The following is a 20,899-nucleotide window of genomic DNA, read 5'->3' on the forward strand; positions in this document are numbered from 1 at the left end:
TGGGGGTCCTGGCTGCGTCGTCTCCCTGGGAAGCCAAACTCCCCCCAAGGAACCCTTTTGGCACACGCCTTTGCTCTGAGCCCCGTGGCTGCCAGCCGTGCCCCCCCCGGTGATCCTGGCCCCATCCCCGTCTCCACGGAGCTGTTATCTACGCTGGGGACAGGCATGGCCTTAATTGGGTGTCTCCGCTGGTGCCGCTGGCTCCTGGCAGCTCTCTTGCTGGCTGCCATCCCCTGTTCCGCCAGGTCGTGCTCAGCTTTTATCAATAAGTGCAGCCCAGCCAAGGGTTTATTGCCTGGGGGCTGGGCCATTCCTGCCGCCATCGGGAACTGACGCTGCCCGCGCACCTCCCGGATCGATGGCCGCGGCCAGCTGGCCGTGACGGGGTCAGCATCCCCATCAATACCCCTTTGTTAATTAAGATGTGGAGGCTCAGCGCTGCGAGCCTGATGCAGAAGTTGGCTGTGGCTCAGAGCGGAGCCGGAGGAGCCTGTTTGCTTGCACAGGCGACACGTGTCCCTGTGCTCCCCCCGAGGCAGGAGCTGGCTGCTGTTGTCCCAGATCCTGGCCAAAATTGCTGGAAGACACGGCCAAGGAAAACCTCCCGGGGAGGGTCAGGGCGCTCTGGCTGTGCCCAACCCCAAGGGAAACTTGCGCTCTGTGCTGTGACCCCATCTGCTCCCCCAAAACATGACAGTCAGGGCATGCAGGGCTGTGCCCAGCAATCCCCGGGTGTCCCGGCTGCCCCCGCAGCCCCCCTCTCCCTTGCTGCCCCCCAGGGTACCCCGACCACATGGTGTTTGCGGAGTTCAGGCGGCGCTTTGATGTCCTGGCCCCACACCTGACCAAGAAGCACGGGCGCAACTACATCGTGGTGGACGAGAAGCGGGTACGTGCCCTGTGCTGGGGTGGGTGCTGCAGTCTGGGGTCCCCTGCACCCCAGGGGTCCCTTGCACCTTGGGGTGCTGCCAGCCCAGCCCTGACACCTCTCCATCCCTGCAGGCGGTGGAGGAGCTCCTGGAGTCACTGGACCTTGAGAAGAGCAGCTACCACATGGGCTTGAGCCGGGTATGGTGCCAGATGGTGTCTGCGGGTGCTGGTGGTGGCACAGGGCAGGGGTGGGTGGCACAGGGCAGGGATACATGGCATGGCACAGCATGGTTCAGCGCGGCATGGCATGGTGCGCAGTGCAAGGGCAGCGCTGTTTGCTCCCACCTACAGCATTCCTGATGCCTGGGGAATAAAACCCCCACAATGGGACAGGACCAGTGGCTGCAGAGGGGACAGACGTGTCCCCGCCAGCCGGTGTGGCAGGAGGGTGGCACAGTGTGGCCAGAGGGATGCCAGCACCCATCCGCATCTCACCCCGCTCCCCTCCCGCAGGTGTTTTTCCGAGCCGGGTCTCTGGCCAGGCTGGAGGAGCAGCGGGACACACAGACCAGCAAGAACATCACCCTGTTCCAGGCGGCGTGCAGGGGCTTCCTGGCACGGCAGCACTTCAAGAAGAGGAAGGTTCGTCCCAGCGACTCTCCCCTCCCCACTCTGCTGCACAATTTCGCCTAAAATGGGCAGTGCAGCTTTTCTGCCGCTGCCTGGGCCAGCACCTCCTCCTCCCGCCTCCAGCCGTGGGGAGCCGTGGGGGGCCGAGGCGGGGGCCGGGGGGCCAAGGGGAACCGGCGGGAAGGGCGCTGGGCATCGCCACGGTGGGATGAAGCAACGTTTTGCCTCCCACTTCTATTATTAAAGAGGATGTAAAATAGGCATCTCGGCAGCGCCTCGCTTGCTGCAAGATCAACGTTTGGAGGGGCTGGAGGGAATCAAACAGCAGATAAGCTGGGTGCAATTAGCCCAAATGCTAATGAAGGGAAGCATGCCCGGGTGCCGGCAGGGGTGCTGAGCACCCATCCCCCTGCTTTGCCCCGCTGGTGGCACCCCGTGCTGACACCATCCCCTGCGCAGATCCAGGATTTGGCCATTCGGTGCGTGCAGAAGAACATCAAGAAGAACAAGGGGGTGAAGGACTGGCCGTGGTGGAAGCTCTTCACCACCGTGCGGCCCCTCATCGAGGTGCAGCTCACCGAGGAGCAGATCCGCGGCAAAGACGTGGGTATCTCTGTGCCGAGGTGGAAGGGCTGGATGGGGCGGGGGGGCTTGAGGGAGTCTTGGTCCTGGGCAGGGCTCTGGGGCAGAGTGGGGTGCAGGAGCTCACAGTAGATACAGGAGCTCACGGTGGGATGCAGGAGCTCACAGTAGATACAGGAGCTCACGGTGGGATGCAGGAGCTCACGGGGGGATGCAGGAGCTCACGGTGGGCTGCAGGACCGTGGCTACCCTGTGCCCCACCAGCGCCAGGCTCGAATTGCTCCCTAATTTGCGACTCAGCATGTCATTAGCATCCCGGGAGCCGGCTGGTGCGTGAGCCCAATTACGAGGCGTGGAGAATGGAAATGAAACCCTGTGCCGAGAGGCAGATGCGGGGGCTCTGCGCCGCACTGGCAACCAGACACTCGTGCCCCCACCGGGCACAAAGCTGCTGCCTGGCTCAGCTTTCAGCTCAACCCACCAAGGACAGGTGCCCGTAGTGGGGGCACCTGGGCCCCCTCCTAACCCCCCCAGCCTGTGCTGGCACCAGAGGAGGGGTCAGAAAGATGTGCTTGAAGCGGGCAGCCGGGCACACTGCCCTGGTGATCCCCAGGCATCCCGGTGGGTCTGCAGCCCTTTGGTGAGGCACAGTGGGTGGGTTTGCTCCCACCCAGTCTCCCAGGGGGGTGTGGGGACCCCTCTGCGGCTTCACCAGAGCCGCCTGGCGTTCCAACGCCATTTATGGGGCTGGAGTCGACACGGCGGTGGAGCGGGTTGGGGAAAGTCCCTGCCCAGCCCTTGGCAGGGGAGACCGGCCCCTGCCTCCAGGAGCCCCCACCCAGTGCTGGGGGGGAACTGGGGGGTGCAGAGACCTGCCAGGCTCCTGCCTTCCAACCTCGCCCTCTTGCGCCTGCCCCCTCCCTCACCGCCCGCTCTGTTGCAGGAAGAGATCCAGCAGCTAAAGAGCAAACTCGAGAAGGTGGAGAAGGAGCGGAACGAGCTCCGGCTCAACAGCGACCGCCTGGAGAGCAGGGTAGGTCCTCGCTGGCTCCGGGAGGGGCTGCGGTGCCGTACCATCCCACCCTGGCGCCTGCCCCAGCCCACGGTCCCGCTCCCCCTGCTCCACCCCAGATCACAGAGCTGACGTCGGAGCTGACGGACGAGCGAAACACTGGCGAGTCGGCTTCCCAGCTGCTGGACGCCGAGACAGCCGAGAGGCTGCGGGCTGAGAAGGAGATGAAGGACCTGCAGGTACAAGCGCCGCTCCCCAGCCTTGCAGTTTCTCTCGGCCCCCCCAGTGCTCACCATGGCTGTGTCCCCTCCCAGGCCAAGTACGATGCTCTGAAGAAGCAGATGGAGTCGATGGAGATGGAGGTGATGGAGGCTCGGCTCATCCGGGCGGCTGAGCTCAACGGGGAGCTTGACGATGACGATTCAGGTACCGTCCTGCCTCTGGTGCTCATTGCCAGCACACCCTGGGGTGCCCCATGGTCATGTCATCCCCCTCTCCATGGTGGCATCACCTACCCCTGGGGCCCCACATCACCCCTTGCAGCCCCTGGGTGACCCCGTTTCCCCACGCAGGTGGCGAATGGCGGCTGAAATACGAGCGAGCGGTGCGGGAGATCGACTTCACCAAGAAGCGGCTGCAGCAGGAGCTGGAGGACAAGCTGGAGGTGGAGCAGCAGGGCAAGAGGCAGCTGGAGCGCAGGGTGAGTGGGGGGCTCCGGGGACCCCCGGGTGGGGTGGCCGGGGGGTGGGCAGTCGCTGCCTGCTTGGAGCTACACATAGGGAGCGTGTGGCCATGGCAGTGGGGACGTAGTGGCTTCCCCGAGCCCTGACCGCCCTGCCCGCGCCTGCCTGCAGCTGACAGACCTGCAGGCGGACAGCGAGGAGAGCCAGCGGGCGCTGCAGCAGCTGAAGAAGAAGTGCCAGCGCTTGGCCGCCGAGCTGCAGGACACCAAACTGCACCTCGAGGGACAGCAAGGGCGCAACCACGACCTGGAGAAGAAGCAACGGAGGTTGGGGACCGCGCACTGGCGGTGACATGCCGAGGGGGTGACATTCTCGCCGCACACTGAGCCTCTTGCAGAGCGGCATTACCATTTTAGCACGGATTTGGGCACTTCACCAGCTCCTGCTTGGCCGAGGCATCTCTGGTGGGATGGGGCTGCCCGGATCAGATGTGTTCATTGTGGGGGGGACCCCAATGGCCTTTTGTGGGTTCCAGAGCCGAGTGATCCCCCTGTGTGGGACCATGTCCCACACTGGAGGCTGCTCATGCTCTGCTCAGTGCTTGGTCTTGTCCCATCCCCTTTCCCAGCCCCAAAGTTTAACGTTATTAAGCAGCAGGGACGCTTTCATCTCATTATGGTAATGATCACACACACAAATACAGCGAGAGAATCCAATCTAATTAATTTCAATTTCCGTGGATTGGAGTCTGTGCTAATGCAGCTGTTTATTACCCAGCGCGAGTAAAAATGGGGATTAGCTGCCAAGGTGTTTAGCGCAGGTCACAAACTCAAGCGTGGGGTTGTTTTCCAAGCCCCAAAGGCAGCGATTTTGGAGCAAACCCAGCTGATCCCATCCCAGGGGCACTGGGAGAGGCTGTCCCGCTGCTGCCCAGCTCCAGGCTGTGCTGAGCCCCCTCCTGCTGCGGGCTCATGTCCCCTCCGGGAATGGGACCGGTGCCATCCCATGCAGGACCATTGCACCAGGCTGTGGCTGGGGGAGCTGAGCTGCTGCAAGGGCTTGTCTTTGCTGGAGACCCACCCTGGGCCTTGCAGCCCCTCCATGTCCTGTAGCCCCTCTGTGTCCTGCTTGGAGGGTGCAGTGTCCCCTGCTGCCACCACATAGCCAAACCCCCACCGTTAGTAGCCACGGCCCTGCTGACATCTTTGGAGTCTGCACAGCAGGCACCACGTTCTCCATCAGCTGCTGAGCAAAGGTGTTGGGAGGAGTTTCTCCAAGTCGCTCCACACCACCGTGCCGCCAATTAAAGGCTTATCAGCAGCACGTTTCAAACGAGCACTCAGTGCCTGCTGCCGTGGGACGGGGACGCTCGGCGCGGTGCTGGTGACCAGTGCCTGGTGCCGTGTCTTGGTGCTGAGCCCCGCTGTCCCCACGCAGGTTTGACAGCGAGCTCTCGCAGGCACACGACGAGGCCCAGCGGGAGAGGCTGCAGCGGGAGAAGCTGAGCCGCGAGAAGGACGTGCTGGTGGCCGAGGTCTTTGGGCTCAAGCAGCTGCTGGAGGTGAGTGTCCCCCCATCCCCTCCCCAGCCCCATGGCCAGCAGACACCTCCAGCTCATGGTGACCCCCCCCTTATTGTCAGGACAAGGACTCAGAGATCACGGGGCTGACACAGAAGGCAGAGGCGCTGGAGGCGGAGCTGCAGGACATCTCCTCCCAGGAGTCGAAGGATGAGGCGTCTCTGGCCAAGGTGAAGAAGCAGCTGCGGGACCTGGAGGCGAAGGTCAAAGACCAGGAGGAGGAACTGGACGAGCAGGCTGGGACCATCCAGATGCTGGAGCAGGTACGGCGGGGAGGGGCGAGGTTTCTGGGTGGGGTAGTTTCGGGCAGGGCTGTTATTACCTGGGCCGGGCTTGCCTGGGAAGCGGAGGCGTTCGCCCTCAGCCCGGCGTTGGGCCAGGCACCGCTGCGGCTCCCAGCCCTCCGTGCCATGGCCCGGCACGTTGCCGTGGGGCGGGTGGCCCAGTCAGACTCGGACTGGGGTTTTTTCCGGGTGAGCGGCGCCCAGAGGGTGGTGTGTGGGACCCATGTCCCCTTAGCTCTGACCATGTCCCCCCCGTTTTCAGGCCAAGCTGCGGCTGGAGATGGAGATGGAGCGGCTGCGGCAGACCCATGCCAAGGAGGTGGAGAGCCGCGATGAGGAGGTGGAGGAGATTCGGCAGTCGTGCCAGAAGAAGGTAGGGCTCGGCTGCAGCCCCTCTGCGCGAGGAGGGTCCAGGATGGGGCCCTGTGCCCCAGGCAGGTGCTGGGAGCTGCCAGCTGGGCACTGTCACGCAGCACCCGGCACCCAACGCTCCCACACGGCCACGGCCCAGCTCTGCTGGCCCGGCAGGTCCAACCGGTCCCTCTGCTGCCCGGGCCAGCACACGCCGGGCTCTGCACCGCTGGTTGCACAAACAGCCGGCCAATGGGGTCATCCCGTGTCCCCAGTATGTGGGGACATGCAAAGGGGACGTCCTGGCCCCTTTTGGCCATCCTGACTGGGCCGTGCTCACTGTCTCCCAGCTGAAGCAGATGGAGGTGCAGCTGGAAGAGGAATATGAGGACAAGCAGAAGGTGCTGAGAGAGAAGCGGGAGCTAGAGAGCAAGTTATCTGCCTTCAGTGAGCAGGTAGGATGCAGGGCAGCCAGGCAAGTGTTTCGCTTGGGGACCCTGAGGTGGCCGTGGTGGGGTGGGTGCCCTGGCACGGTGTCCCCTCCACCACAGGCCAACCAGCGGGACTTTGAGACGGAGAAGCGCCTGCGCCGGGACCTGAAGAGGACGAAGGCGCTGCTGGCTGATGCACAGATCATGCTGGACCACCTGAAGAACAACGCGCCCAGCAAGAGGGAGATCACTCAGCTCAAGAACCAGGTGTGCATCCAGACCCCCTCAAAACTGCAGCCCTTGAGGGACATGGGGTGTTCCCATTCCCTGTCTGGGTGCTGAGCTGTGTCCCTGCAGCTGGAGGAGTCTGAGTTCACGTGCGCGGCCGCTGTCAAGGCCCGCAAGTCCATGGAAGTGGAGATTGAGGACCTTCACCTGCAGATCGATGACCTCGCCAAGGCCAAGGCAGCAGTAAGCGGTTTTGGGGTGCCATGCACCGTGGTGGGGCCATGTCCCACATGCACCCGATGGGAGACCCCCAGCAGCATGTCAGGGTGCCCCCACGCCATTCGGGATGGTTTTGGGGGTGGGTGCCCCTCTCCCCGGGGTGCAGTGGGAGACGCAGGTGTCTCCCTGCAGCTGGAGGAGCAGCTGAGCCGGCTGCAGCGGGAGAAGAACGAGGTGCAGAGTCGGCTGGAGGAGGACCAGGAGGACATGAACGAGCTGATGAAGAAGCACAAGGCGGCCGTGGCCCAGGTGAGAGGGGAACAGCAGCTGTGGCACCACCGTGCCCCCATAAACATCCTTCTGGGAGCTGGCACAGTGGGGTCCCCGTTGACACTCTGGTGTGTCCCACAGGCATCCCGGGACCTGGCGCAGATGAATGACCTGCAGGCGCAGCTGGAGGAGGTCAGCAAGGAGAAGCAGGAGCTGCAGGAGAAGGTGGGGAGCACCGACATTGGGCATGCACCCCAAGTGAAGGCGGCAGTGGCACCCAGAGACCCGCTGCCCACACTTGGAGGGCCCCACACCCTGGGGGGCGCAGGGCTCCATGGGGAGCTCTCTGGTTGAGGACAGTGTGGCCAGCAGCTCTGCCCAGGGCAACTTGGCGAGAGACTTTGGGGGTGGTGGTCGATGCTGAGGCTGTGCCCCCCCTGCAGCTGCAAGGCCTGCAGAGCCAGCTGGAGTTCCTGGAGCAATCCATGGTGGACAAGTCGCTGGTGAGCCGGCAAGAGGCCAAGATCCGGGAGCTGGAGACTAGGCTGGAGTTCGAGCGGACGCAAGTCAAGCGCCTGGAAGTGGGTCCTGGGACCGGGATGCAGCGGGATCATGATGCAAAGCTGCCCAGGGGCTCCCTGAGCGCATCCCCAATATCTCCTCCCCACAACCACCCACACCGCTGCCCTTCCCTGCCAGCAGCCTGTCCTGGCCCTGCAGGGAACGCTCCCGGCAAGCGCCGATAACAATAATCCACCGCCCAGCCCGGCAAAGTGCTGCTATTTCCCTGCATTGACTTAGAGAAATTATAGACTCTCCCAGCCCCGCTAAACGCCGCCTGCTTTATATTCTGCCTTTGCAGCTCTGCCGGGGGAGCGGAGCAGCTTAGCTCTCCTCTTAATGTTTTCCTGGCTGTTATTTCCCTTCCCCGCTCTCTCTGCCGGGGCCATAAATATGCAGCGGCTGGCTCAGCGGCTGAGAGAGAACGAGAGCTATTTTTTCCCTACGTTACACGCTGTAATTACTTCACACACAGTTAAATCTATTTTTCCAATTCGGCAAAGCACCCGCGGGTTGTTCTGCCCCTTCCCTGGCCCTGGGTGGGAGGATGTTTCTCCTCCATCTCCTTGTGAACATCCATAGGGTTGAGATCTGTCCTTGTGTGAGCCCTTGGGGGGATCCATGGGGGATCTGGGGTGACCCCATTGCTCCGCAGAGCCTGGCCACGCGACTGAAGGAGAACATGGAGAAGCTGACAGAGGAGCGGGACCAGCGCGCGGCCGCCGAGAACCGGGAGAAGGAGCAGAACAAGCGGCTGCAGCGGCAGCTCCGTGATGTCAAGGAGGAGATGGGCGAGCTGGCCAAGAAGGAGGCAGAAGCCAGCCGCAAGAAGCACGAGCTGGTGAGGCACCCGTGACGAGGACAGGCATGGGGACACAGGAGTTTCCTGGGGGTACCGGGCTCACCCCATTCCCTCCATGCAGGAGATGGACCTGGAGAGCCTGGAAGCCGCCAACCAGAGCCTGCAGGCAGACCTGAAACTGGCCTTCAAACGCATCGGGGACCTGCAGGCAGCCATCGAGGATGAGATGGAGAGTGACAGCAACGAGGACCTCATCAACAGGTGAGAGCGCCTGGCTCCCACGCAGGGCACGACACGGGGCTCACCGCTTCTCCTTCCACTTCTGAAGTGCCACGGGGACCCCTGGGCTCTGCCTGGCCCTGGCAGGTCTGTCCATTTGTCTATCCATGCATCGTGCACATGTGCATCTGGCTGTGCACCCGTGCATCCCTCCATCCATGCATTGTGCACCCATGCACACGTGCATCAGTCCGTGCGTCCGTCCCTCCCTCCACCCGCAGCCCCCGTGCAGCTTCACCCACTTGTAGAGGTGGCCAAAATACAGCCAGGGCTGTGCCAGCTGGAAACAGCCTGGGGACCCCAAGGAGCCAGAGCAGCACAGGCTGGCAGGAGCTCTGGGATGCTGGGATCCAGCCTGGCCCCGGATACTGGGATCCAGCCCAGCTCGGGATGCTGGAATCCAGCCCAGCCCAGGATACTGGGATCCAGCCTGACCTGGGATAGTAGGATCCAGTCCAAGATGCTGGAATCCGGCCAAGTGCAGCCCCATGTCAGGGGTGCAGGCTGCCACATTTCCCTTAGCCCTTCCCCACCATTTAATTTGTCCCTCCCCACCCCATTATTTCCTCACCCACTTGCTCTTTTTTTCTTTTTTTTAATTTCCTTTCATTTGATTTCTTTCTGTTGTGTTTCTCCCCCCTCCCCCCCTCCCCACCCCTCCCAGTTTGCAGGACATGGTGGCAAAGTATCAGAAAAGAAAGAGTAAACTGTGAGGAGCTCCTCTTTCCTTCCCCCCCTCCCCTAACCCCCACCTCACCCCCGCGGGCCGGGGTCCCGCATGCTGCTGGCCCAGCTCCGCATGCCCTAACCACACCCGGGGCATGTAACCGCATCCACGGCACATAACCGCATCCATGGCATGGAACCACATCCACAGCATGGAACCGCATCCATGTGGGGGACAGGGGACAAGGGACAAGCCCCTGGGCCAGGGCGGGGGGTGACGCTCCAGCATGGTTAATGACAAGCGTGTCGGCATGGAGCTGTGACGGAGCCCCGCTGCCGCCACAATTAATATTCCCTGTCGTGGTCACTGCCCCGTGACCCACGTCTTGCTAAACTAACAGCACGCTCGCCCGGACTTAAATTGCATTTGATGTGGAGTTTAATTCCACCGGTTGTGAAACCTCATATGCTCCCCGAGTTTGTTTACGGGGCATGTTGTTGTTTTTTGCTTTGTTGTCATTCTGTGTTTTCTGTTGTTGATGGTTTTTTTTGGTTTTGGGGTTTTTTTTTTCCAAGCTGAGCGTTGCCTGGATGTATTGCAAGGGATAGAGACGCACGTGATGGAGTGCGGCTTATTGCTTTGAATTTGTCAAGCATATTCAGGGTCTATCCCAGCCCGTCCCCCGTGCCGTCTGCCGCTGTCCCCAGGCAGGGAATAAGCCCAAAGCCGGGCAGATAAAACGCCCGTTTAAGATGATATGATATATTCCTGCCCCAGCAGCGGCTCGCTCGGAGCCCTCACGTTGTGCCAGCCGGCAGCGGCCTGGGGAGAGAGGGGGACGAGCCGCTTCGATTTCCTTATGGATCCCGCCGGCCCGGCCGTAACCCTAATGAAAGCAGTCAGCAGTTGGGTATTCAGGGTGATTTATACAGGGATGCTTTTAACGTGGAGGAATGGATTTTGCAATGCATACGGCACCTTCTTTCTAAAGGCAATCAATATGGTTACGAACGGCTGTTATAAATTAGATGGTTTAAGCCAGATAGGGCTTTTTTTTTATGCCGGCATGTAAATCAGGGGTTCTCTGGCACGGCAGGGCCGTAAATCTGTTCCCTGTGCTCCTGCGCCCGCCTTGCCGGAGACGTTCCTGTTCTGCCTGCTAAACTCCTGTTTACCCAGGGCCATCAACATCGCTCTTCCTCGCTGTAATTTTGCACTCGATGGTGGCCTATAAAACGAACCCACTTATTTCCTTCCCAGCCCTGGAGCTGGAAATCTCCCAGATTTCTGGAGCCGTGCCCAGCCTGCTGCCCCAACATCAGCCCCGCTGTCTTATCTCTCCAGCCCCGCAGCCATGCAGGGGGATGTTGAGCTGAGCGTGCAGGAGCCTCTTTGCTGGGCAGGGGTGAGATTTGGGGGTACAGGGGCATGGCTGTGCCCTTAGCAGGCAGGTTGAGCCGTACGCACACAGGTTGTGCGTTGGGAGATGGAGCAGGACCATGAAACGGAGTGCTGGGGAGGTTTGGCATCTGTCAGCTGAATTTCACCCCCCCAGCACCCAAACTCTTCCTGCCCCCTGCTCACCTCTCGCTTTTCTCCCACCCCAACCTGCTCCTCCGGCAGCGACGGTGACTCAGACGTGGACTCAGAGCTGGAGGAGCGGGTGGACGGGGTGAAGTCCTGGCTCTCCAAGAACAAAGGCTCCTCCAAAGCGCTCTCGGATGACGGCAGCCTGAAGGGCAGCAGGTGGGTGCAGGGCTGGGAAAGGATGGGATGGGCTGGGGGACAACCAGGGAGGGGTTAATGCCGGTGAGTGGCTCGGTCTCCATGGGGGATGCTTGTCCCCAATCCCAAGGTCCCCATCCCCAGCATCCCACCCACAGCACTGCAGCCACTGCAGCACGGGGACCCACCCCAGAGGTACACGGGCATCTGCAGCCCCGACCCCATCTGCCTCCCCCGGGGGGTGTGGTATCAGACTCCAGCCCTGGGCATCATCCCCTAGCTTTGGGGCTGCATCCCCCTGTCCTCTGCAGCTCCACCACATCCATCAGCAAACACTGGCTGCCTCCACAGCCCCCAGCAGATGTGGGGGACATGCCCAGGTGCCCCCCCCGCAGCGTGGGGCTGGGGCACGCAGCCCCGCTCACCTGCAGAGCACAGATTGCTTTTATCCAAACCCAATTTCCTAGCAGGGCTCCGGGAGTCCCAGGGGGCTCCCCCTTCTCTGCCGAGCAAGGGGGAAAGATCTGAGCCGGTTTTTTTAATTGGTTTAATTTATTCAGTGGTGCAGATGTAAAACATTTTGTTACTGGAGATAATTCCACCTTTTCTGAAGTCGAGAATCAAACACAGCGGCTCCAGGTAGCCGACAATGAATTAAATTGAACGCAACACTTTAAAGAGGAATCAAAGTGCTGGGCTAGAACAATTCCCCCATTTACATGACATTTTTCCAACGATGCTATTTCCCGCTGACGCAAATTACCGACGCTGCCTCGCTGCCTGTCCTGCCCGCTTATCTCCGTGTCTCTTTTGTCTCCCCGGTGCGTGCCGGGGCCGCGGTGCTGCCGGTGCAGGTCAGTCCCGCCGGAGGGTCCTGAGGCCGAGGAGCGGCCGGTGTCGGTGTTGAGCTGCCTCAGCTATAGGAAGCGGCCGAGCCTCAAGGACTCCATAGGTGGCCGCGGGGATGAGCAGACGCTCTTCAGCGCGCTCAGCGAGCGACCGGCATCCCCCGAGCGCGCTGCCCGCAGGGCGGCCCGGGCTGGCGAGCCTGAGGACCGGGCGGCCGTCATCGCCCGCGCCTTCGCCGACGCCAGCAGCCGCGCTCGGCAAGGGCTGGGCAAGCGTTGGTCCCTCTCGGCAGCTGACGGTGACAAAGCCTCTGTTGCCTCTGCCCCGGTGAGCCGGGCCTCCTCTGCCTCCTGGCGTGGGCTGGAGGATGGGGACGAGGGGGATGAGGGGGGCTCGATGCTGAGCTTCGCCCTCTCCAGCCCCGGGAGCTTGCGGAGCCGGCGCGGGGGGCCGGAGGGTCGCCCCGAATCGCGGCTCTCCCTGGCCCGCAGCCGTCTGGAGGAGACAGACGAGGGGTCCCGTGGGCAGCCCCCCCTGGGGCGCAGCTTCTCTGTGCCCCCCCGGCCCCGCAGTGCTGCCTCCGAGGAGGGGGATCCTGGGGACGCCCGCCCCGTGGGGCACCGCTCCTACCTCGACCCCGACCTGGAAGCCGCCATCCAGGAGGTGCTGAGCTACCGCCCGGCGCGGGCCGGGGGCTGCTCCAGCCCCGAGGCCGACTCGGGGGATGACAGACGGAGCGTGAGGAGCGTGCGGAGTGCGGCCCCCCTGGGCGCCGCCGACCGCCCCCCCGGCAGCCTCCGCCGCTCCGCATCCGCACTCGACTTTTCCCGGCGCTCCGGCCGGCGCCGCAGCAGCTCAGGCTCCTCCGAGGAAGAGGAGGAGCGGAAGAAGAAGAGCACCAAGAAGCACGCTAAGAAGTCCAAGAAGAAATCCAAGAAGAAGAAGAAGAAGCAGCAGTCATCATCCGACTCGGCTTCCTCCTCCGATTCCTCCTCCGATTCCTCCTCTGGCTCCACCAGCTCCTACCGCAGCACCTCCAGTGTCAAGAAGGGCCCACGGGCAGCGGGGGGCGAGGAGCCGGCACGCCCCGGCCGGGGCAAAAAGGAGGAGAAGCAGCGGAAGAAGCAGGTGGACAGCCTGATGATGAAGTACCTGTACCGGCCCGAGAGCGACTGAGGCAGGAGGTGGGAGCAGTGTGTGCCGTGCAGCATGAACCTCCCCGTGTGCCACTAACCACTCGTTCTAACCCTCGCCCGGCTCCGGGCATGGAGCCCACCTCTGCTGGGTACCCCGGGATGGGGCACACCACTGTGCCCACAGCCAGCCCGGCTTTTGGGGGCTACAGGGCATCCCTGATGCATCTCCAGCCGCGTGGAGCATCCCCGGTGTGGCCGCGGCAGGACCAGCAGCTGCCCGTGCTGCCAGGACGTGCTGTGTTCGGGATTAGCGGCTGCGGGACAGCGGGAAGCACTAATCCCTTCCCGGCTCCCCAGCACCAGCCAGGATGCAGCTGAATTGATTCCTTCAAGAAATGCCAGGGTTTTCGGGGTGGTGTGGCATCCCCGCTCGCCCTGGGGGATTCGCTGCGCCCCAGGGATTGTGGTGGGTCCTAAAGGCTGCAGGAGGAGCGGGACGGGCACTAACACGCACCCGCTGCAGTGTGTGAGCGCAGGGTGGTTGGGGCTCGGAGGTGATTCTCAGGGCAGCCGCATCCCACTGCCCTGTGCCGTGTGGGGTGTCTGTGACGGGGAATCGGGGTGCAGACAGCCTTGCTCTGTGGGGTTTGGGGGCTCTGCACCCTGGTTGGTGGTGGAGAAGAGAGCGTGTGTGCAGCCTGGGGTGCACCTGGGCTCACCAGCAATGATTTTGAAGTGGGTTCAATCTTTTCTGATGGCTCCAATGGGAGAAGTGCTGGAGGAAGGGAAAAAAGCCTTTTGGAAATGTTTGTGATCAGGCTGCCTGTCCTGGTGCCGGTGAAGTATCATGGGATCTAGGGGGCACAAAACACCACCAGCACCAGGCTCTGGTGTGACCGGGACCCTCGCATGGTGACTCCTGCAATCAGCAGCATTGGCAGCTGCAGCCACGAGCTGTTCTCTGAGCCCGCGGGGGTTGGCAGCCCCCGGGCGGGTCGGGGTCAGTCGCAGTGGAGCGTGCTCCCGTTTTCTCAGAAATAATAAACAAGGTGGTGATGGAGGCTCTATCCAGCTGCCTGCTGTCGTGCCGGCTCCTCGCAGCTCCCGGTGCAGCCGGGGGGGGATATGTCCTGCAGCAGAGCCCTGCTGTGCCACTGCAGCCCCCCCGACCCCGCTAACCCTGCTTTCTCCCACGCAGCCCCCCAGGTTCCCGGCACTCCTTCGCCTACGACCGCTGGGACGAGGAGCAGGACGCCGGGGAAGGGACACGCCGCTCCTCCCGCAGCTCCCACAGCGAGGCAGAGAGCCGGGCCGCCGAGACCCCCGCCTAGCCCCCACAGCCCGGCCCGTCACCCCAGGAACACTCAGCTCCACGGGGCCGCCCCAGGCAGCCGGTATTTCTTCTGCACTGGGATGGGGGGAGACATGCAGCCACCCCCCTCGGTCCTGGGGCGTGCAGCCTGGGGGCTCGCTGGCTGCAGCCCCCACCCTCCCACCCCCGTCTGTCCCAGGTGGCAGAGCCGGCAGCTCCGGCACCCAGGTTTATTCCTCAGTGCCTGCTGGCTCCCTATTTTATAACTTAAACTCCCCCACCTCGGGCACCCCTCTTCCCTGTTAAACCCTTTTTAGTTGAGCCAAAGACGTTTCTCGCTGGCCGGGCCCTGGGGAGCAGCCGCCCCACAGCCGGGATGGGGACGTGGGGACAGGGTCCTGTGCACCCCCAGCTTGTCATCACCCCCCACCCCGCCTGGTTGTTTTGCACTAGCCCAGCTGTGCGTCCCCTCCACTCCCTTTACTTTCAGTATGAAAATAAACGTCATTTCTGGCTGACTCTGGCTGCTGCCTGCTCCACATGCCGGGGGTGTTACCCCATTTCGGAGGGGTATTTGCATGGTGGCGGGGTCTGGCGGGACAGGTCCAGCTCTGGTGAACATCCAGGGCTGCATGGAGAGGCCAAGCCTGGCACCGTCCCTGAGCCTGCTGCACCCACGGGTGCTGGGGATGGGAGGGGGAGATGGCCCTCGTGGGTGCCGGCACTGAATCATTTATCAGTCTTCATAAATATGCAGATGAGCAGCAGTGATGGGAGCCCTCTGCCTGCCGGTGTTAATTATTTAACATGGAGGAGATGATGTGCATCGCCGGCCACGGCTCTGCCTCGGCTCCAGCACCCACCGGCCTTGGCTGGGTGCTGCCCCCTCCCACCCCCAGGGACACCCCGGGGCTCCCCCCCACTCCCGGGACCCCAGCAAACCAGGTCATTTGATCCCTTTCCACACCATCTCTTGGAAACAAATGGTCTGAGCTTGGCACTCACTGCCATAAAGCCACGCTGCGCTAATGCGCTTTCATTAAGTGGGAGCGATCTAATGATAATAAAATGGCACATTTAACATTAAAACATTTAACTTGACTCCTAAGCGAGTGTGTCTCTCTGCGCTGTTCCAGCTCCATCTTCATGAGGCTGACAAAGCACCTTAATTTGTTTTCAGGGAGCGGGCACTTGGCAGAGATGGCTTGGCACTGTGTGGCATATGGGATGTTGGGATGCGGGGATATGGGGATGCTGGGATGTGGAGAGGCAGGGTACCAGGATGCTGGGATACAGGGACGGAGGGATTCAGGGTACCAGGATGCTGGGATACAGGGATGTGGAGAGGCAGGGTACCGAGATGCTGGGATACCGGGATGGAGAGATTCAGGGTACTGGGATGCTGGGATACAAGGATGCAGGGTTGCTGGGTTGCTGTGTTGTCAGGGTGCAGGGTGCAGGGTATGGGGATGCAGGAGTGTTGGGATGTGGGGATGGAGTGGTGCTGGGGTGCACAGATGGCTGCTGGGTGCTGGTGCTGTGGTGGTGAGTACAGAGACATGAGGATGCAGGGTAGCGGAATGTGCAGGATATTGGGACACCAGGGCGGAGGGTGTTGGAGATACAGGGATGCAGGGGTGGGAGGTGCTGGCACACTGGGGTGTAAGGACATGGGATCACAGGGACACAGCTACCGGACAGTGTGATGCCACACCAGGCATGGCCAAGGCCCCGCATCTACAGCTCAGGCTGGAGCACACCGGGGAAGCGGGTGACGGTGAAGGCGGCCATGCTGTGCGATGGCTCCTCACCCAGGCTCAGCTCACACAGCAGCTTCCCCACCACCGGCGCCAGCTTGAACCCGTGGCCTGCAGAGGGACGGGGGTATGGGGACACAGGCACCCCCACAGTCCTGACCAGCTCTGGGGTGCCAGGGGAGGTGTGCTCTTGCCTACCTGAAAAGCCGGCCCCGATTATGATGTTGCTGAACTTGGGGTGCCGGTCCAGGATGAAATCTTCATCCGGAGTGTTCTGTGAGAGTCACAGTGTGAGGGTGTGGGGCCAGGGGTGCTCTCCTGGACTCAAGGTGCGGCGGGGGGGTGATGGCAAGGTCCACCTTGGGATGGGGAAGGGTTTGGGACCCCAGACACTTGGCTCCTGCTCCTGAGGGGTTCTCACCGTGTAGAGGCAGGTCTCCACCACGGCTGGCTGGGGCTCCAGCCCGGGCAGGTACCTGCTGATGAAGCTGCTCAGGAGGCCAACATAAGGGCGGGGGGCATCTGGGGGGACCCGGTCCCGCTCCTCAGGGTCAACAGGGCTGCCGTGGTGGTAGCACACCTGGGGGACAGCCGGTCAGGAGGGGCTGGCCAGGGGATCCCCGCGCCACCGCCGTGCCCCGCTCACCTTCACCAGCCCCGGGTACTCAAGTGCAGGCAGCCCGTAGATGCTGTGGGGGGCTTCGCTCAGCCCCAGCGTTATGAAACAGGGACTGGCTCTGTCTTTGCTGGGCATCCCAAGCTCCTTCTCCCTCCAGTAGCAGACATTGATGCGCAGGGGCTGGAGTCACAGCATTAGCCTTGACCGTGGCCGTGCCACCCCGTGGTGCCACTGCCCCTTACCTGCAGCGGCAGGCGGAGACCCAGGGGTGCCACCAGAGCACCGGTCCAGGCTCCGGCTGTGATGATGAGCTGGGGGGCTCGGTACACCCCGGCAGTGGTGGTGACGGTGAGCACATCCCCAGGTTCAATGTGCAGCACCTTCTCCCCATCCCGCAGGGTGCCCCCGTGCTGGCGAAAGATGTCCTGGGGAGTGGATGGTGACAGGAGGCGGTTACAGGGACAAAGTTGGGGGACACCCACCCCATCCCCTTGGCAGCACCCACCTGCACCGCCCGCAGCGCCCGGTCGGCAAAGAGCACCCCACCGGTGCTGTCCCACAGGGCCACCTGGTCAGGCTGGAGCTGGAGGCCGGGGAAGCGCTGGGCCAGCGCCGTGGTGTCGAGGATGTCGCCGGCACCCAGGCTGCGCCGGCAGCTCTCCAGCTCCGGGTCACCCGCCGGGCCCAGCACCACCAGCCCCGTCTGCCTGCACCCCAGCAGCCACCTCAGCTCACCTGTCACCCCCTCCCCATTCAGACCCCCCCTCACTTTACCACTGGGGGAAACCGAGGTCCAGTGGCACTGGTGATGCTCAGGACATGCTGCACCCTGGTGCAAGGGCACCCTGTGGTGAGACACTGGGCAAGGGCACAGGGGGTGGAGCATGGGGGGGTCTGCATGCTGGCATCACACTCACCCCCCCTAAATACAGCAAGCCCCATCAGCTCTGACCCCAGCAGCAGGGGATCGTTTAGATGCTCATTTTCTTAATGAGGCTTCCTTATGGAGCCCCATAAATTATGCGGAGCCGACAGCTGCCAGCCAGGGCGGCTCATCCTGCCCAGCGCTGTGGCCGCAGCCCCCAGCCCCACGGGGAGGGGACGGTGCCCGGTGGGGCTGCGTCCCCATCCCCGTCACCTGTAGAGGCTGGTGCCGGCCTCGTCCTCCAGCCGCCGCCAGAGCCTGAAGCTGTCGGGCATCATGCGTGCGTAGTGTGCCTGGGGGTAGGCGCTGCGGGTGATGCGGCTCTGCCCGTGCGAGCTGCCCCGGGAGTGGGGCAGGATGAACTGTGGGGCGGGGGAGACATGGGGGTGACCACGGTCACCACCACCCCACAACCCCGCTGGCTCCGTGTGCACTGGTGCTGTGCCACAGCGGGGACCTGGGAACACAGCCCGGCCTGCCAGGCACGGTGCTGGAAAATGGCAGGACATGGGGGTCCTGGCCCTGGGGATGTGGGGGTCCTGGCACTGGTGACATGGGGGTCCTGGCAGTGGGGACACAGGGGTGCTGGCAGCGGCTCTGGTCCGTGACATGGCAGAGGGCAGCCAGGTCTGCAGGTGCCCACCCTGGCATGTTGGAGCTGGGGACACAGTGGGACAAGGGACACAGCAGAGCTGAGGACACAGTGGGACAAGGGACACGGGACATGGGGCTGCCGGTACCTGCTCCAGCAGAAGGGTGTCCCTGTGACGCTGGGCCAGGTGGTAGGCAGCGAAGGAGCCCTGGATGCCAGCCCCGATGACGATGACGTCGTAGGTGGCCTTCTGGGGCTGGCTGCGGGCAGCCATGTCTGTCCTCGTCCCTGTCCCTGTCCCACAGGCAGCCGGGAGCCGAGCCAAGGGGAGGGACGGGGCAGAGTCCGGCCTAGCCGAGCGGGTGGTGGAGCCTTGGCTGCCCTCCAGTCCCCATGGAGACAGGGGACCACAGGACCCCCCATTGTCCTCCCCACACTGCAGCAGGGACCCCCAGCCCCAAAGCATCACCAGAGGAACCAGTTCCAACGGATGGGATAAATCTGATGGCAAATTGTTTCCAATAAATCCCAGTTTCCCTCCCTGACTGCGGCGGGATGCTGGTTTCCATAATGCTCCCTTTTGTGTGCCAACGGGAAACCCCCCACTCGTTGCAAGGAAAACGGGTTGTTTTTTTCCTCTGGCACAATTTATTACAGCCATAAACTATTTTGTTGCCATCTTTTGTTGTTGTTGCTATTCTTTTTAATGGGAGATCGGCGTGATTTAGAGCCGGCTGGAGCAGCCGGGATGCGGCGCAGAGCCCCGTGTCCCACCGCTGCCATGGGTTTCACAAACCTGCACAATTTTGGGGGGTGACTGGGGGTGTGGGGATCCTCAGCGATGCATGAGGGGGGGCATAATGCAGGCAGGGGCCGCTGGCTTCACCTGCTACAGCCACTGCCCCACGCTGCCTGACAGCTAATTAGGGGAATTAATTTACTCTCGCTTTTGTGGTGTAAAAGGCATTATTTACCGGTTAATTGTCGTTATTATGAAATGTTAAATATCATTATTTATTTTCCTGCTCGCCTCCAGTGATGGATGAGGCATCAGGGAGCGTGGGAGGCCTGTGCTGGGCTGGGGGGGGATTTCCAGCCCCGCCAGCCACGGTGTCCAGCTGGGTCACAGGGACACCCCGGCACCGTGCAAAGGCAGAACCGGCAGCACACGGCGATGGGGCGAGAGGAGGCGGATGGGGTGCAGGGGAGGGGTGGGCTCCCCACCAGGGCCCCTCATCTGTGCAGCTACCACTAGTGCAATGAGTTCACACCAGCCTCAGCATCACCGCGATGCCCCAGGCTCTGCATCGTGCGGTGCCCCATTAAATCAGCACATCCTCCCTCGCCTTTGATGTTACAAATAATTCACCAATTTCCCTGGGTTTCAAGTTGCTTTTTTTTTTTTTTTTTTGCTTTGAACAGCCTCTCTACCTGCTCTTCCTTTTTTTACTGGGAAAGATGAAGAATAATTAATTATCCGTGAAACGTTAAATGGCAAAAATGAACTCCTCTCCCGCTAACGGCGTGTTAATAGATCGGGCTGGAAAAGCCTTGCTTGTGCTGCTAGGAAGCCAAGGAGACCATCAGTGACATGCAGGGACGGTCACCAGTGCCGGAGGGGACAGCTGTGCCCCAGCAGGTGTCCCCAGGGCTTGGTAGGACCCCTCAAGCCATTGTTATCACTCCACAGGTGACCCCCAACCAGGGCTGACCCCAGACATTGGGGACATCTGCACCCCCAGACCCTGCAAAGGGCTCATCTTGCCTCAGGATGAGGTTTATGGGGCTGCCCCGAGCGCTGTGCCTGGTGTCCTCCATCCCTGCCCTTGTTCCCTTGAGCTGGGTTTAGATGAACCAGAGGCAACACTCGTGGCAGGAAGGAATCGGTTTCCTAAAGCAGCCGGCACAGGTCGGGAGAGCTGTGCCGAGAGCATGGGACAAATGGAATATTCCCATGGACTGGGAGGATGGATGGGAACACTCGGGGCTGGCACTGGGACTTGGGGAACAGCCCTTGTGGGAGCCCCCCCAGCCCAGATCCATGTGGGGCTGGAGAAACTGGGAATGAGGAGCTTTGGCCAAGGCCAGACAGGGCTCAGCAGCGGCTTGCTGCCTGCTGGGCTCTGCACCCATTGCATCCCCTGCACTACCTGCACCCATTGCATCCCCTGCACCCATTGCATCCACTGCACCCACTGCATCCCCTGCACCCCCTGCACCCATTGCATCCACTGCACCCCTTGCATCCATTGCACTCGCTGCACCCCCTGCACCCGCTGCACCCCCTGCACCCGCTGCACCTGCTGCACTCTGAGATGGCAGCTGCAGTTCCCCCATCATCATCCCCACCAGCACTGTGGGCCGGGCTGTCCCATCCTCATCCTCCAGCAAGTGCAGCCAGCACTTAACAAATAATGAAGGAGCAGCGTTGCTCCCCAGGAAGTCGTGTGGCTGCGGGGAGTGTGAAGTTCTCCCCCAAAGCCGCCGTGTGCTGGCTTCAGCTGCGCTTGCCCTCATTTACCTCCCAGCTCTCACC

At 62.2% G+C, this 20,899-nt stretch overlaps 2 protein-coding genes across 26 annotated transcripts in view; one reads left to right on the plus strand and one right to left on the minus strand.

Annotated features, from left to right (window-relative positions):
- Window positions 1-14,988, plus strand: part of MYO18A (myosin XVIIIA) — a 36,455-nt gene extending 21,467 nt beyond the window's left edge. For 20 of the 25 annotated variants that reach the window (XM_065036867.1, XM_065036869.1, XM_065036872.1 and 17 more), the window contains 24 exons: window positions 780-889; window positions 1,003-1,068; window positions 1,384-1,512; window positions 1,960-2,103; window positions 3,026-3,115; window positions 3,214-3,333; window positions 3,409-3,520; window positions 3,667-3,794; window positions 3,949-4,103; window positions 5,215-5,338; window positions 5,419-5,619; window positions 5,903-6,013; window positions 6,342-6,446; window positions 6,543-6,689; window positions 6,780-6,893; window positions 7,062-7,178; window positions 7,281-7,364; window positions 7,583-7,720; window positions 8,356-8,541; window positions 8,624-8,763; window positions 9,446-9,490; window positions 11,072-11,194; window positions 12,028-13,206; window positions 14,357-14,495. In XM_065036867.1, the coding sequence (XP_064892939.1) occupies window positions 780-889; window positions 1,003-1,068; window positions 1,384-1,512; window positions 1,960-2,103; window positions 3,026-3,115; window positions 3,214-3,333; window positions 3,409-3,520; window positions 3,667-3,794; window positions 3,949-4,103; window positions 5,215-5,338; window positions 5,419-5,619; window positions 5,903-6,013; window positions 6,342-6,446; window positions 6,543-6,689; window positions 6,780-6,893; window positions 7,062-7,178; window positions 7,281-7,364; window positions 7,583-7,720; window positions 8,356-8,541; window positions 8,624-8,763; window positions 9,446-9,490; window positions 11,072-11,194; window positions 12,028-13,198 (3,860 nt within the window). In that variant the 3' untranslated portion in view covers window positions 13,199-13,206; window positions 14,357-14,495. Of the gene's footprint in view, window positions 1-779; window positions 890-1,002; window positions 1,069-1,383; window positions 1,513-1,959; window positions 2,104-3,025; window positions 3,116-3,213; window positions 3,334-3,408; window positions 3,521-3,666; window positions 3,795-3,948; window positions 4,104-5,214; window positions 5,339-5,418; window positions 5,620-5,902; window positions 6,014-6,341; window positions 6,447-6,542; window positions 6,690-6,779; window positions 6,894-7,061; window positions 7,179-7,280; window positions 7,365-7,582; window positions 7,721-8,355; window positions 8,542-8,623; window positions 8,764-9,445; window positions 9,491-11,071; window positions 11,195-12,027; window positions 13,207-14,356 lie in introns of all 25 variants that reach the window. The other 5 variants (XM_065036870.1, XM_065036886.1, XM_065036887.1 and 2 more) reach the window with 3 other exon arrangements.
- Window positions 14,989-15,525: 537 nt separating this feature from the next.
- PIPOX (pipecolic acid and sarcosine oxidase) lies at window positions 15,526-18,766 on the minus strand. The gene is made up of 8 exons (XM_065036894.1): window positions 18,512-18,766; window positions 17,985-18,133; window positions 17,352-17,553; window positions 17,089-17,271; window positions 16,874-17,026; window positions 16,649-16,807; window positions 16,426-16,501; window positions 15,526-16,338 (listed from the first exon to the last, which is right to left on the minus strand). The coding sequence occupies exons 1-8, from the start codon at window positions 18,635-18,637 to the stop codon at window positions 16,208-16,210; spliced, it is 1,179 nt and encodes a 392-aa protein (XP_064892966.1). The 5' UTR covers window positions 18,638-18,766; the 3' UTR covers window positions 15,526-16,207.
- Window positions 18,767-20,899: the final 2,133 nt, after the last annotated feature.

This window comes from Columba livia, chromosome 20 (assembly GCF_036013475.1).
Source record: "Columba livia isolate bColLiv1 breed racing homer chromosome 20, bColLiv1.pat.W.v2, whole genome shotgun sequence".
Taxonomy (NCBI): Eukaryota; Metazoa; Chordata; class Aves; order Columbiformes; family Columbidae; genus Columba; species Columba livia.

Bases quoted from the DNA above. Each gene is read 5' to 3' on its own strand.
- PIPOX (XM_065036894.1), bottom strand. From the start codon at position 18,637: ATGGCTGCCCGCAGCCAGCCCCAGAAGGCCACCTACGACGTCATCGTC. The intron at 16,502-16,648 runs GTGAGAACCCCT...TGACTCTCACAG, and splicing joins TGGAGACCTGCCTCTACACG to AACACTCCGGATGAAGATTT. The intron at 16,339-16,425 runs GTAGGCAAGAGC...GTCCCTCTGCAG, and splicing joins AATCGGGGCCGGCTTTTCAG to GCCACGGGTTCAAGCTGGCG.